The 13,897-nt window shown below is 44.2% G+C and overlaps 6 protein-coding genes across 6 annotated transcripts; 5 read left to right on the top strand and 1 right to left on the bottom strand.

The window, feature by feature from the left end:
* Positions 1–659: 659 nt before the first annotated feature.
* On the top strand, positions 660–2,399 carry K450DRAFT_174990 (uncharacterized protein; the record flags this gene model as incomplete). The annotated part of the gene is made up of 1 exon (XM_051584212.1): positions 660–2,399. One exon carries the CDS (start codon positions 660–662, stop codon positions 2,397–2,399), a length of 1,740 nt encoding a protein of 579 aa, XP_051444469.1.
* Positions 2,400–2,692: 293 nt separating this feature from the next.
* K450DRAFT_242294 (uncharacterized protein) lies at positions 2,693–4,452 on the top strand. Its single transcript, XM_051589226.1, has 5 exons — positions 2,693–2,766; positions 2,846–3,249; positions 3,315–4,146; positions 4,210–4,236; positions 4,323–4,452. Exons 2-5 carry the CDS (start codon positions 2,864–2,866, stop codon positions 4,329–4,331), a joined length of 1,254 nt encoding a protein of 417 aa, XP_051444470.1. The 5' UTR covers positions 2,693–2,766; positions 2,846–2,863; the 3' UTR covers positions 4,332–4,452.
* Positions 4,409–6,944, bottom strand: K450DRAFT_242300 (uncharacterized protein; the record flags this gene model as incomplete). The annotated part of the gene is made up of 4 exons (XM_051589227.1): positions 4,409–6,104; positions 6,175–6,280; positions 6,351–6,468; positions 6,550–6,944. 4 exons carry the CDS (start codon positions 6,939–6,941, stop codon positions 4,573–4,575), a joined length of 2,148 nt encoding a protein of 715 aa, XP_051444471.1. The 3' UTR covers positions 4,409–4,572.
* A 1,363-nt stretch (positions 6,945–8,307) lies between these two features.
* K450DRAFT_242307 (uncharacterized protein) lies at positions 8,308–10,514 on the top strand. Its single transcript, XM_051589228.1, has 10 exons — positions 8,308–8,446; positions 8,518–8,615; positions 8,687–8,788; positions 8,867–8,941; positions 9,018–9,082; positions 9,160–9,382; positions 9,443–9,567; positions 9,630–9,783; positions 9,854–9,978; positions 10,045–10,514. Exons 1-10 carry the CDS (start codon positions 8,316–8,318, stop codon positions 10,189–10,191), a joined length of 1,245 nt encoding a protein of 414 aa, XP_051444472.1. The 5' UTR covers positions 8,308–8,315; the 3' UTR covers positions 10,192–10,514.
* A 5-nt stretch (positions 10,515–10,519) lies between these two features.
* Positions 10,520–11,284, top strand: K450DRAFT_61163 (uncharacterized protein). The gene is made up of 3 exons (XM_051593829.1): positions 10,520–10,783; positions 10,876–10,925; positions 11,014–11,284. Exons 1-3 carry the CDS (start codon positions 10,556–10,558, stop codon positions 11,165–11,167), a joined length of 432 nt encoding a protein of 143 aa, XP_051444473.1. The 5' UTR covers positions 10,520–10,555; the 3' UTR covers positions 11,168–11,284.
* A 573-nt stretch (positions 11,285–11,857) lies between these two features.
* K450DRAFT_175010 (uncharacterized protein) lies at positions 11,858–12,334 on the top strand (the record flags this gene model as incomplete). Its single annotated transcript, XM_051584213.1, has 2 exons — positions 11,858–12,214; positions 12,278–12,334. Coding segments are annotated over 2 exons (414 nt in total), but the record flags the coding sequence as incomplete, so codon positions are not given.
* Between the last annotated feature and the right edge of the window lie 1,563 nt (positions 12,335–13,897).

Consider the following 13,897-nt stretch of genomic DNA (forward strand, 5'->3'; position numbering starts at 1 on the left):
GGAAGTTTATGGCCGAAATTATAACAAGTCTTAAAGTGGCACTCTTTAAAGCAAACCGAAATGTGTAGCCGCTCTCTCAATGGGCCCCAAAAAAATGCTGGATAGTGACCAATGAAGTGACGCATCGGCGCTGCATCGGCTATTCTTCAGAAATATAAGTTGTTATTTTTTTCAGTAGCGATTTGGCTCTCGCCTCAAGGGCTAAAAGATTAAAATCTGCGTCATATACATGGATGGTTTTCAAAGGAGTTTGAGCACAGAGTAGCACAGTCAAAATGTCCGGTCGTCGGTTGAGTGCTGACTTCATTGTTTATCGTCAGATCACATATCATTCAATAACAAAACGTACAGAAATGACGGATATCGCAAACAATTCCTCCTCAATACTTTTGTCAGGTGTAAGGCATTTTTCGATATTTAGGGGCTCTGCTGCTGATAACGTAACTTAATGTGCCTTGGGCCATTTCTCTTCGAGTTGCATGCTTGAAGGCGCAAAAGCTTAATCGCTCACATTAAGCTTTGCTCAAGCGGGGTTCCCACAGAGACCGACCGAATTTACACCGATGGCGGACCTACTTCGACTATCTACCGTACATATATAATTGGGACGAAGAAGATTATACCGTCGTCGCTTTACCGGAAAATACATACCCTGCACCATGCCTCTAATTCCTAACACAAGCAACACGGATAAGCGTTGGTGGAAAGAAGGAGTGGTCTATCAAATCTACCCCTCAAGTTTCAAGGATTCCAATGGTGACGGCATGGGCGATATTCCAGGCATCATCTCCAAATTAGATTACATCAAAGATCTCGGTGTGGACATTGTGTGGCTGTCACCATTTTATGCAAGCCCACAGGTTGACATGGGGTACGACATTTCTGATTATCAAGACGTGTATGGACCCTACGGAACAGTCGATGACGTTAAGGAGTTGATTCAAGGTTGCCACAAGAGAAATATTCGTATCATCTTTGACCTGGTGGTCAATCATACGTCAGACCAACATGCTTGGTTCAAGGAGAGCAGGTCATCCAAGGTGAACCCCAAAAGAGACTGGTATTACTGGAGACCTGCAAAGTATGATGAACAAGGCAACCGCATGCCACCTTGCAACTGGCGTAGCTGCTTTGGTGGCAGTGCATGGACCTGGGACGAGACCACGCAAGAGTACTACCTTAATCTTTTCACTCCAGAACAGCCAGATTTGAACTGGGAGAACGAAGATGTGCGCAAAGCCATTTATGATAATGCTATGCGATTTTGGCTTGACTTAGGCGTGGATGGTTTCCGAATCGACGTTGTGAATATGTACAGCAAACATTTGCCTTTTGCGGATGCACCTATTACCGATTCATCTTCTGCGTGGCAGTTGGCCGTAGAGCTTTTCTGCAATGGTCCTCGCATGTATGAATTTTTGGAAGAAATGAATAGCTCTGTGCTATCCCACTACGATGTCATGACCGTAGGAGAACTTCCCTGTACCCCCGAGCCAGAAGCTGTACTTCGATATGTCAGTTCCAGTGCCAAGAAACTCAATATGGTCTTCCAAATGGACTTGGTGACGCTTGGATTTGGTAAAAATGAAAAGTTTGAGACTACCGAATGGAATCTGCTACAGTTCAAGGCATTTTTGGATAAGTGGCAATGCTTTATCAACGGAAACGATGGATGGACCACTATATTCTTGGAGAACCATGATCAAGCCAGGTCCATTTCACGCTTTGGTTCTGATGATCCTGCCTTCCGCGAAATATCAGGAAAAATGCTGGCTACCTTCTTATGTACATTGACCGGTACACTGTTCCTTTACCAAGGCCAAGAAATAGGGATGATCAATGCTCCCAAGTCATGGCCCATCGAAGAATATAAGGACGTTGAGTCCCTCAACTTCTATAATCATGTCAAGAAATCTACCAATAGCGACGAAAAGGCATTGAGTAAAGCCCATTCCGCCATCCAAGCTGTTGCAAGAGATCACAGTCGAACACCAGTTCAATGGGATAGCTCTCAACATGGTGGTTTCACCACAGGTCAACCCTGGATGCGGGTCAACGACAGCTTCAGCTATATCAACGTTCGTGACCAAGAACACGATGAGAACAGTGTACTTTCTTTCTGGCGCAAGGCTATAGAGTTCCGTAAAAACTATAAAGAGCTGCTCGTATATGGAGAATTTCAATTATGCGATGCCGAAAACACAAAAACATTGACATATCTCAAGGTTCATAACGACCAAAAAGCGTTGGTTGTTCTTAACTTTACCAAAGAGGAGCAGACATTTATGGTACCAAAGGAAGCTCATGGCCAGATGGATTTGGTATTGAGTAACTCAAAAACATCTTCTGAATCCAAACAATTAGGACCTTTCGAAGCTAGAGTATATCTCATAAACTAGATGGTTGTAAAAATGTACTTTGGATGATAATATATTTTTTGTTAAATGAGATGTATGGGATTGTCTTATAGTGTTTGGAAGATTTATATAGGTGTCTTAGCTTGCTAGACATCGTCTTTTCATATCAGTGGCAGTAGATGCCCAAATAGAACGATAAAGTAATGTCAAAGATGAAGGGTCCACTAACTGGCAACCGCTATGGCGACTCAGTCTAAAATATTGTCCAGGGTTGGTTTCCAGTAGAAACAATACCACTGTTTCATAGTGATTCAGCACAATATTACAGCGAAGGCACAAGTTTCTACAGTCTATAACCTCACAAGTGTGGGCAAGTAGCTTGGCCTGTCGAACTGCTGGTGGTTCAAAAGTCCTTATCTCATTGGTTTGGAGCCAATCTCCGCACTCTTACAAACTGTCAGCCAAGCTTGCTAATTTTAACTTCTTAGCCACCTTTACAGCATTCAATGGCCAAAGAAGCGACCAAGGAAGAACGTGACCAGATCTTCAAGGAACTCAAGCAAAACCGACACAACAAGTTATGCTTTGACTGTGGTTCAAGAAACCCAACCTGGGCGTCCGTTACTTTTGCAGTTTATATTTGTCAAGATTGCTCATCCACCCATCGCGGTCTTGGTGTCCACATTAGTTTTGTCAGATCGATCGTCCTGGACATATGGCAGTGGGAGCACTTGTGGTTAATGCGTGCAGGCGGTAACCAAGCTGCGCAAGAATTCTTTTCAAAACACGGCGTATCTGCATTGAATAAGGATGCTCTCAACAAATACACTTCAAAAACTGCACAGCAATACAAGAAGCAACTGGCGCAGCGGGCAAAGACTATGCAAGAAAGGTATGTATGAGTTATGAATGGACGAATGCTTTGGATGGTAGACTGATGTTTGATCATAGTCATAGTGTCGCCGAGGACCTGACCGAAGCAGAACCATCTCTGATCGATTTTTCAGGCTCGCCACCTGCGCCAAAGAATGGCACGACAACTTGGTCAAAGGAGGAGGAGGATTTCTTTAGTGGTTGGGAAAAATCAAAGGATAGCACAACAAATCCTCAGCAATCGAACAACCACACTGCTAAAGCGAAAGCAAATCTATCAACGGCCAGCCATACCCGACAGCAAAAGGCAAAGCCCATGAAATTAGGTGCTAGACGAAATGCTGACTTCAACTTTGAGGAGGCGCAGGCAAGAGAAAAGCAAGCATCGGTCATGGCGGAAGAGGTTGCAGCAACTGCCATATCTCAACCTACTCATACCTCTTCCAGACTTGCATATGCAGGCGATTTCAATCAAAACTCAAACAGTTCTTCCGCCGCGGCTATGCCAAGTTCCAAACAGAATGGGTCAACCAATGCACCACAGCGATTTGGAGGGTTTGGATTTGTTCCCGACGCCAATACCATGGCTAATGCACAGTCGGTTAATTTGCCTTCCAGAATCACCGGTATGGGTTCAACACCTGATGTGGATGAAGTGACCGCCGCACGAGATCGATTTACCAATGCCAAATCCATATCGTCCGATCAATACTTCCAACGAGGCAATTATGATCAAACCCTCTCTGCGGAAAACAGTGCCAAGCTTGCTCAGTTTCAGGGCTCCAACAGTATTTCTAGCGACCAATATTTTGGCCGCCCAGAGTTCACAGAATCGAGTCGTCGGATATCGTCTGAATTTGATGCCAGTGATTTGACGAAAAAGTTTCTCCGTGGCGCTAGTCGAGGTGCATCCAAGGTATGTATATTCTTTGGGGGCTTGCTTGTCAACGCATCGGCTAACCTCACATTTCCATACCAGCTGCAGCGCATGATTTCCGACTTGGAGGTAAATTAACCATCGTGCGTGTGTGGTGGAGGCGCGCTATACATCAAAAGGCATGCATGTATTAATCCATTTTTCACTCTGTGCAGCGACGATAATTTCAAGGGCTGATCCCTATGCCGCCACTCCTATAATCGTTCAACTTTTATACCCTAGACTCCTTCAGCTTCCATGTACATAATACAGCAAGAATGAAGACACGCCAACAGCAAGGCTTATATGTGTATGTGTGTGATGACATTTTGGATTGTATTGACAGCAATGTTTTGTCTTCTTAATCATATAAGATACATAAACATAAAGAATAAACATAAAGAAGTAAGGTAATAAAATAATTATTTATCTGGTAAATTCGTAAGCACCGCCAGTGACAAATCTGGCCTTGCGAGCGTTCTTTTGATAGGCGTTGATGGTGATGGTGAAGTTGACACCTTCATCAGCGTGCTTCTTCAAATCTCTCTGGTAGTACTCAATGTCCTTTCGTGAGAGCTTAAACTTGACGGTCTTCTCTTCGCCAACGGCAAGGTCAACTTTCTCGAAGGCACGGAGTCGGTATGCGTCAGGAGCATATCCAGGACGAATGGATTGGGTAGTGTAGAGAAGAACAGGCTCCTTGGCGGGATAAGAACCGTCGTTCTTGACCTTGACGGACACTTCAATGGATGAACCATCAAGCTCTAGGGTATTGGAGGACAATTCGATGTCAGAGTAGGTGATTTCAGAGTATCCGAAACCATAACCGAAGGGGAATTCAGGTGAGTAATAGGATTCTTCACCACCGTTGATGTTGAAGTAGTTGTAAACACCCTGCCAGTAGGTCACATTGCTTTGAGAGCCGTGCTTGGGATAGGTGAATGGCAATCGACCGCTGGGGTTGACTTCACCAAAGATGATTTCGGCAATGGCCAAACCACCCCATGAGCCTGGCAAGTAGGCATTCAAGATAGCAGAAGACAATTCAGGAATGTCCTTCAAGAGACGTGGTCGGACTTGGACAAGAACAGTAATGATATCGGCCTTGGAAGATTCCTTGATCAAACGAACAAGCTCAAGCTGACCTTCACTAGTGGTCAAGTCATCAATGTTACCACCAAACTCGGCGTAAGTGTTTTCACCAAGGGCAACAATGACCTTCTCAGCATCCTTGACGGCAGCAACAACTTGATCACGCTCTTCTTGAGTCCATTTGCCATCGATGTCAGGGCCGCGAACATATTCAGGGCGAGTGCCGGTGACTTGTTCGATACCATCCACGATGGTGATACCACGTCCACCATAGTACTCCTCATTACCAAGAGATCCTTGCCATCGAAGTGACCAACCTCCGTTTTGGAATGAGATGCTGTTACCAGCAGGACCGACCACAACCACCTTTTGTTCCTTCTTTAAGGGAAGAGCATTATCCTTGTTGACCAACAAGGTGACGGATTCACGAGCAGCATCGATGGCAAGTGCAACATCCTGCTTGGATCCGACAGTGGTGTGCAAAGACTTGTCAGCGTATGGCTGTTCGAACAAACCAACATCCTTCTTCAATTGAAGAACGCGAGCAGCGGCACTATCAATCTTGCTCTCTGGGATGCGACCAGTCTCAACCAAGTGCAAAAGAGCCTCAGAGAAGTTGCCATTGTCAGGAACCATGGACATATCCAAAGAAGTGTTCTTGACGGTTTGCCAGGTGGCATCATATTCACCCTTGGCGGTTTGGTGATCTTGATACAAACGCCAGAGATCACCCCAGTCAGTAACGATAAGCCCCTTAAAGCCAACGTGTTCTCTGAGAAGGGTTTCAACATAGAATTCAGATGTGGGAACAGGTTGACCATTGATATCGGAGAAAGACTCCATGGCAGAAGCAACACCTGCATCAGCTAGAGAGTACAACGGATTACCATTTCAGGTGAAACATCATCCTAGTACAGGTTATAGACAAAAACTTACTTGCGGCTTGGAAAGGAGGAACAAAGTACTCCAACAAAAAGTTGTCTGGGATCCAAGCAGAGCCACGGTCTTTGCCGTTGTTGGGCTTGCCATAGGCGATCCAGTGCTAAAGGAAGTCAGCGTTGGGATGTGTGTTTTTTGGGGTTTTTACCATCGCTGTATCTATGAATGCTTACCTTCATGCAGGCAGCAACGCGGTTGCGATCCTTCTTGTAGTTACCCTGCAACCCCTTGACGGAGGCAACAGCCATCTCACTGGTCAAATGAGGATCCTCACCAAAGTTTTCATAGTTCCTGATAAATAGGAGGAGAACAGAGCGAGTTAGAATAAGGCCCAATGAATTTTTTCCCACTCCGAAGTGGTTTGATTCTTACCTAGCCCAGATCTTTTCAACGTTCAAGTCAAGGCATGGACAGAAGATCCATGGAATACCGACAGCTCTAGTGTCCTTGGCAGCAATACGGCTGGATTCGTAAGCATGCTTGGGGTTGAAGGTGGCAGCAGTGGAAGTTGGTTGAGGGAACAAGACGGCACCGTTGACATAGTTGGCACCGTGGACAGAGTCCAAACCGTAAATCATAGGGATCTTGGGACCGTGCTCAAGAGCAACCTTCTGGATACTATCCACAATCTCAGTGAACCGCTCGGGAGAGTAGACCTGGTACTTTCCTCCGTGGTTACCGGGAGAATCCAAGAAGGAACCAACTTTCCATTCATCAACCCAGTATTCAACTTGCTTCAAATCCAAGAAACCATCCTTATCCATAAGCTTTCCGATTTCGATTTGAGTCATCTGACCAATCTTCTCCTTGAGTGTCAACTTGCTGATCATGTCAAGGATGTCGGCGTCGATTTCACCAGGCTTAGCGAAGCCTTCGATGGGAGCAGGCAACTCGTAGCTATCGACAGGGTTAATGGGTGTATCATCAAGAATTTGGAACTCGGCGTCTCCAAAAGCATAGGATGGAGCTTCTGAAGCCACGTTCGTTTCTGGTTCAAGCTGCTGGTTTGCCATGGTTGTTAGAGATGGTCAGAAATAGATGTAAAGACAAAAGCCTGGCTGGTTTTATAGTCTGATGTTCGCGTGGCAACGGTCTTATAGAGTTCATCCACACTCCGCATATGAGCACAAACGGGGAATTTTCCCGCCCAGCTTTTTGGGTTTCACACATAATCCCCGTCTGTTCACACCAATCCGACGAAGAAGGACTTGATAATCTGTTATTGAAATTTGTCTACGCATGTAAAGTGAAGGAGGTCAAAGCTAATAAAACCGGTGTTTTGCATCTGAGTATGTGGAAAAGCCGACTGGGGTAGTCAATTTTAAGGAAGAGTCACGCTGGGGACAACGTGCCTCAGGTCCACTACTGCATCCTAATACCACTACTATCCGCGGCTTAGCTCTAGTGACATCCAATGGCCATGCGCTCCCTCCATATTGTATAGCAACTACATGTGGTACATAGTCACGCCATGTACCCTGCTGCTTCCACTGGGAAACCCCCATTGCTTGTATTATCAAGCATACAATCAAAACTCTATCAGCTGTGCCCCATTCCATTTCAACCCTGACTGCGTAAAGCGATGTACCCGATAGTGATACTGAGTGTTTCCCTTTGTGTTTCGGCAAAGTGTGGGGTACGTGACATGTTCCCTGTTTTCCCAGCTTTATCGGTCATCGAATATACCGGCGACAACTACAATCGGATAAACGCCGGTCAGCCAACTCTATTCTTTACACGTTCGATTGGCTCACCTATTCTGGGTAATGTCTATACCAACGCTTTCATGTACATATTTCTTTTCTTTGTATTGTAAATTGAAGGTGGCCGTTCAAGGTCAAACCGGCCAATTTCGACCAAGATGTCGCTGCGGGAATACATATGTGTGACACTCTTTGCCAGAAAGAAGGCTGGAGGCAACGAATTGTATATGGGTTAATGTTGTTATCATGTGGCTCACGAAATACCAAAGCGTTTCGTTTTTGTCTTTATCCAATGTGTTCCACGATACCTTGGAGAGTTGGTATCCGCAAAGCGACAGCACAGGGAAATGCCAGTGGCTTAGCGCGAGACTGCCATTTCGTCCACAAAATTTCGGTTCATGTCAGTCAACGTTATGAAGCTTGATATCCTGCACCATGCCATTCCCGCCACCGGCCCAAAAGGCCATGACACAGCTCAATCGAGAAGCATTCAAGAGAACCATCAAAGTTTATGCTGTCCGAATTCCATCTGCTAAGGTCATGGCGTTCCAAAAACAGATTCGCAGGTCGGTAGTTGAAACAAACCCTTGCACACCGAACGACACTCACTAAAACCAGTGCCTTTTGCGCAAAAAAGTGATCTATTCAATCAGCCTAAGCTCAGGAATGTAGTGGATGATGGAGAATCAAAGGAAACGAGGCTAGTATTACTGCGGTCAGATGTCACAAGCCCAGGTAACAACACTTTTGATGCCATGACGGAGACGATCGTTTCATCCTGACGCGCCATATTACACTTTTTGAAGAATTGAAAGAAGTATCCGATGAAGGAAAAAAGATAATAGAGTCAGAAGGATTGGGAATTGCAGAGCATACTATAGATCTGCAATACGATTATTGGACTTCTGGTAATTTTTGCATATGTCATGGCGACCGAGGTCGATACATCGATTAACCAATATAGTAATACACATTTGTGTACGTAGAGGAGGTGCTTAGAGCTATATTACCCGACGAATTGACTGAAGTGCCCTCTGCATTTACGGCAGTCGGTCATATTGGTATGCTTTCCTCCCGCATACCGATGACAGAGTTGGACATGTCAATGTTAACACCACTGGTCTCTTTCTATCTTAGCACACATGAACTTAAGGGAAGAGTACTTGCCGTGGAAAAGTATTATTGGCCAGGTCATTTTGGATGTAAGTGTAGATGCTACTAATGAACTTAGGTGCATAACGAGAAATATGAGCTGATGGTGACTATCGTCGATTTACAGAAAAATAAGACCATCAAAACCGTTGTCAACAAATTGGATGCCATCGATACCACATTCCGATTCTTCAAGATGGAGATCTTGGCTGGTGAAAACAATATGATTGCAGAGGTTAAAGAAAGCGGCTGCCGTTTCCGCTTTGATTTCTCACAAGTTTACTGGAACAGCCGATTACATACCGAGCACGATAGATTGATCCAGCAATTTGCAAAGAATGAATATGTTTGTGAGTATTTGAAAAAAGATGATGCCAAATTGGAGTTATGGCTAACTCTGGAGATCATAGGTGACGTCTTCGCTGGTGTCGGTCCGTTCGCTTTGCCTGCCGCAAAGAAGGGATGCAATGTGTATGCAAATGATTTGAATCCAGTCTCATACAAGTGGATGATGGAGAACATAAAGCTGAACAAGGTAAGCTCATTCAATGTGATTGAGAAAGTGTAATGATCTGGCCTTTTGACTTGGATTGGCAGATCAAGGACAACCTCCATGCATACAACTTGGACGGAAGAGAGTTTATACATAAAGCTATTGCCGACCTCGATCTGGCCATGAATGCTGGCAACAAATGGAAGACGTTTGATCATTTTGTTATGAACCTCCCTGCCACTGCTATTGAATTCTTAGGTAAATTAGAGTTATATTCGGGCTCAGTTTGACAATCTTTGGATGTTCACCATATTTTCACTTTTCACAGATGCCTTCCGTGGCGCTTATAGATCTAAGAAATCCATCTATGAACAGTCAGGATCCCCCAAACTACCTATGGTACACTGTCATTGCTTTTCTAAAAGTCCAACCCCTAATATTGACATTATGGAGGTAAGTTATTTGCGATGCGACAATGAAATCATCAGCAGTGAATAGCGTTGACTAATAAGCTATCAGCGCATTCAACATGCTACTGGAGAGCCAGTGGATGCAGCATCAACTTTTGTACATTGGGTTCGCAAGGTAGCACCTAACAAGGACATGTACTGTGTCTCGTTCCGCTTGACGCCAGACATGATATTTGCAGAAACAAGGTCAGCTTGAATAAGAGAGGAATTTTGGCGACAATAGAGAGAGTGTAATTAAATAATCGCATGTGCCCTGGTACATTTTCTTCACGATAGTTTGAAGCGCAGGGAATCAGGTAGTGGATCACCCAATTTAGAGACCAAAAAACCCAAGTTTGAAGAAGGTAGCGGATCGAAGGAATAAAATTTTAAAGCGTTGAATATGCTACAATAGACGGCGTGCTATTAAGATGAATAAAACGATGTAACTATGATAAGCTTTTAGCACTGCTTCAGAGAAGCTTGTTAGAACGTTCTTATTATTGTACCAGCAACTAAGCAGTCACTTGGTTCAAGCGGAAAAAAATCGATCTCCCAATCTCTTTGCATTCTTAACCACCATGGCAGCTAAATCAACGTCAGCATCACAACCAGAAGCTTCGCAAAATGGAAAGAAGAACGTAAAAGCAGAAAAGCCTGTTGCAAACAAGCAGGATGCCGATGATGAGGCTGAAGACGAGCCAGTGGAAAAGGGTGCCAAGGGTGAAGCCGTCAAGGACATGCGAAATGTTACCCGGTACTTTGAGGAGCAAGCAGAACGAAGTGTGGATGCCGATAAGATCCAAAAGGTACGAGCCAGAGACTATGCGCCGTCTTCTCTTTGATTCAATCACGGCATATTGACTGTTTGCAATTGTCCCTTTTACTTGTTTATTACTAGGCTCTCAAGACGCTGCAGGAAGAAGCCATAGCCCACAAGGTCGCTATTGCGTATGTATACCCGAATTTGATTACTTTAATTAAATGATACGCAAGCAGCAAATTCTCAATTGTACTTATCAACTCTTTCCCCTGACAGCCGAAAGCAACAGATCGATAGAAGCAACATTAGTAAAGAAAACACCGATCTTATCGTTGCTGAATTGAACGTTCCTAAGCTCGTCGCAGAAAAGGCCCTGCTTGACAACAACAACGATGTGCGAGCGGCTCTTACCCAACTTATCACCCAATGATGCTTTTCTAACGAGCATTCTCAACTGTATCAAAATCACCTTAACTGACCAAGGTATAGATCAAAAGCACCATGAAAAATAAAATACAAAGTTACATTTACGCTCTTTATGTCGCCATGATATTGGAGGTCATCATCCAAGTTTTGTTGTCACAACTGCAATTGCGGCTAGTCAGAGCAAAATGGAACTAAAAAATATGAATAGACCAATTTTACATTCGACTCAACGGAAAAATGGAGCGTTATCCAAAGTTCTGTCGTTGCAATGTGTGCTATGCATCTCCTCCTCTACGGATACGTCGCCCAGTTAATGGGCTCCTACACGCCATGGAATCACATATTGACTCCTTTTTCGAGCGTGTCAGGCATTTGAAAATTCCTGTCCTCTAAGGAGGGTCGATCGACCTGGTCGGGAGGAGTGCTTAACACACAGTTGAATATACCAGTTATAAAAAAAAAAAAAAAGAAGGGGTGTTCAGATGTGAAAATTCACACCTTCCAAAGGCCTTTTGTCAGTGTCCCCTTCTATAACGCCCCTGAGTCCTTGTCCTCCCTTCTTACCAAAATGTTTCACGCTTCCTGCTCACCTATCGCTTAACCTTTCCTTTCCCCAGCCTTTTTTCTTTCTCTTCGCTTTTCATCTTGCGTCCTCTCCTTTCTGAACAAAAAAGCGATGCCAACGCCTTCTTTGATGATCAAGACTCAGCTAAAGGATATCCCTCCATGGCAAGCTAGCGAAGACAGCGACAACGAAGAAGATCAGTTATACCACCCACAATCAGCATGTAATGATCAATATGAATATGAAGAAGACGATATCATGTTAGACCATGCCTCCTCTATGACCTCTTCTCCAAGTATCCCCGATGAAAACATTGACTTTGATTCAGTCTATGCTTTGCATGCTTTTGTTGCCACAGTCGAAGGTCAGGCTACAGCAAACAAAGGCGACGCTCTACTGCTAATGGAAGATGAAAATACATATTGGTGGCTAGTTGAGGTCCTTCACAGCGGAGAAATAGGCTATATTCCTGCCGAGAACATTGAGGTAGGGCCTACCCCCACGACTTTCATCACAGATCACCGCTTTGTTTCTTATCTTTTCATGTAGACACCTTACGAGAGACTAGCAAGATTAAACAAGCACAGAAATGTTGATATAACCACGCCTATTGAAGAGGATTTTGAATTGCAACACAAAAGCTCTGCCATGTCAATCTTGTCTCGAAAGCAGTCAAAGAACTTATTTGTTGAATTCGGCCCTCCTTGTATAGTCGAATTTGAACCAGAAACTGAAGAAGATGAAGAATACGATGGCGATGATGATGAATATCAGTGGGAGGATATGGATGAAAGCCATCGGTACTATGAAGAAGAGGAGTATGAAGAAGATTATCAAGAAGATTATCAAGCTTATGATGATATGAATAATTACGAGGAACAGTTGGAGTATCAGCCGGAAAAAGTACGAAATTTATTACATGAACGCATCAAGGATAGGAAGTTAGAGGAGAAGCAGAGGAACGAGATCCATCAAGCCATTAATGAAAGCCACAACATATCTGTTATTGAAAGCACGGAGACAGACAGCGACACATCGTCTGATGAAGAAGAGATGGCACTTGTGGCGCAACATCAGAGCTCTAGAGCCTCGTTCGATCATACCATAACCCCCCGCCAAGCTTTAGTTCGACCTATACCGGCTGCACGACTGGTGGATCCAAAGGTAGTTCGCTCCTCTCTTGAAATTACAGAAGTCGAACCAGCGACAAGTAAATCGGTCAAAAGGGACGCTATGACGCGCAGCCGCAGCAAAGACAGCATTCAGTCTTACAGCCAACAATTGAATGTTCTTCGAATATTTGCTGGTAATATAAGGCAGGGCACAGGATTCAAAACCGTCATGGTGAATCAGAATACCACGGCACAGGAGCTAGTCAAACAAGCAATGGTTAAATTTCATATTGAAGAGCTCGAATCCGGTGCTGCTAATCAGACTGAATATTACGCGACAGTGAAAGGAATCGATGGCCGTGAGTTTTTTTTTTTTTTTTTTGGAAAAATTGCCAACATCCACTGCTTAAATCAAGCTTTAATCAATCCTATACTAAACTTCTGCTAACGCTTCTATGTAGATGAATCGACATTGGATCCAGAAGATAAACCACTTTCCATCTACCAAACTCTCACAGCTCATTTAACGACCCCTATGCCATCAGTAGAGCACATTAAGAGACTGTCTAATACTCAGGTCCATGTCACCAGACTTGGTGTTATGGACAAGGATAAATGCCCAAATGGCAATGGTCATTTCGGAGAGGACTCAGTTATTCGATTCTATCTTCATCGACGCACCAAGAGAAATAGTGAGAGAATCGAACAAATGTATATTAAAATCTCGCTTTTCCTCGAAAATGTCGAACCCCATACACCACCTGCCAAACCGACTACAGGGTTCTCGCTCACAAATCGAAAGAAAAAATATCAGGCTACCATGACAGAGGATGCTAATCGAGTCGACAAGATCATTTGTGTCAACATGAATGATCTGGTCAGCGAGGTCGTATATCTTGCTTTGGACAAGTTTCATATTACGAATGGTGTGCCTGATGGTCCACAAGAGAACGGTTATATTCCCGAAGACTTGGTGAGATATCGTTTGTTGGTACAAAGTCAAGGTTCAGGTCAGTGTCTGGAATACTTCTATCCGTCATGCGCGCTATTTTTGTGA

The sequence above is a fragment of the Umbelopsis ramanniana genome (genome assembly GCF_025399195.1).
Source record: "Umbelopsis ramanniana AG unplaced genomic scaffold K450scaffold_29, whole genome shotgun sequence".
NCBI classification, from domain to species: Eukaryota; Fungi; Mucoromycota; class Umbelopsidomycetes; order Umbelopsidales; family Umbelopsidaceae; genus Umbelopsis; species Umbelopsis ramanniana.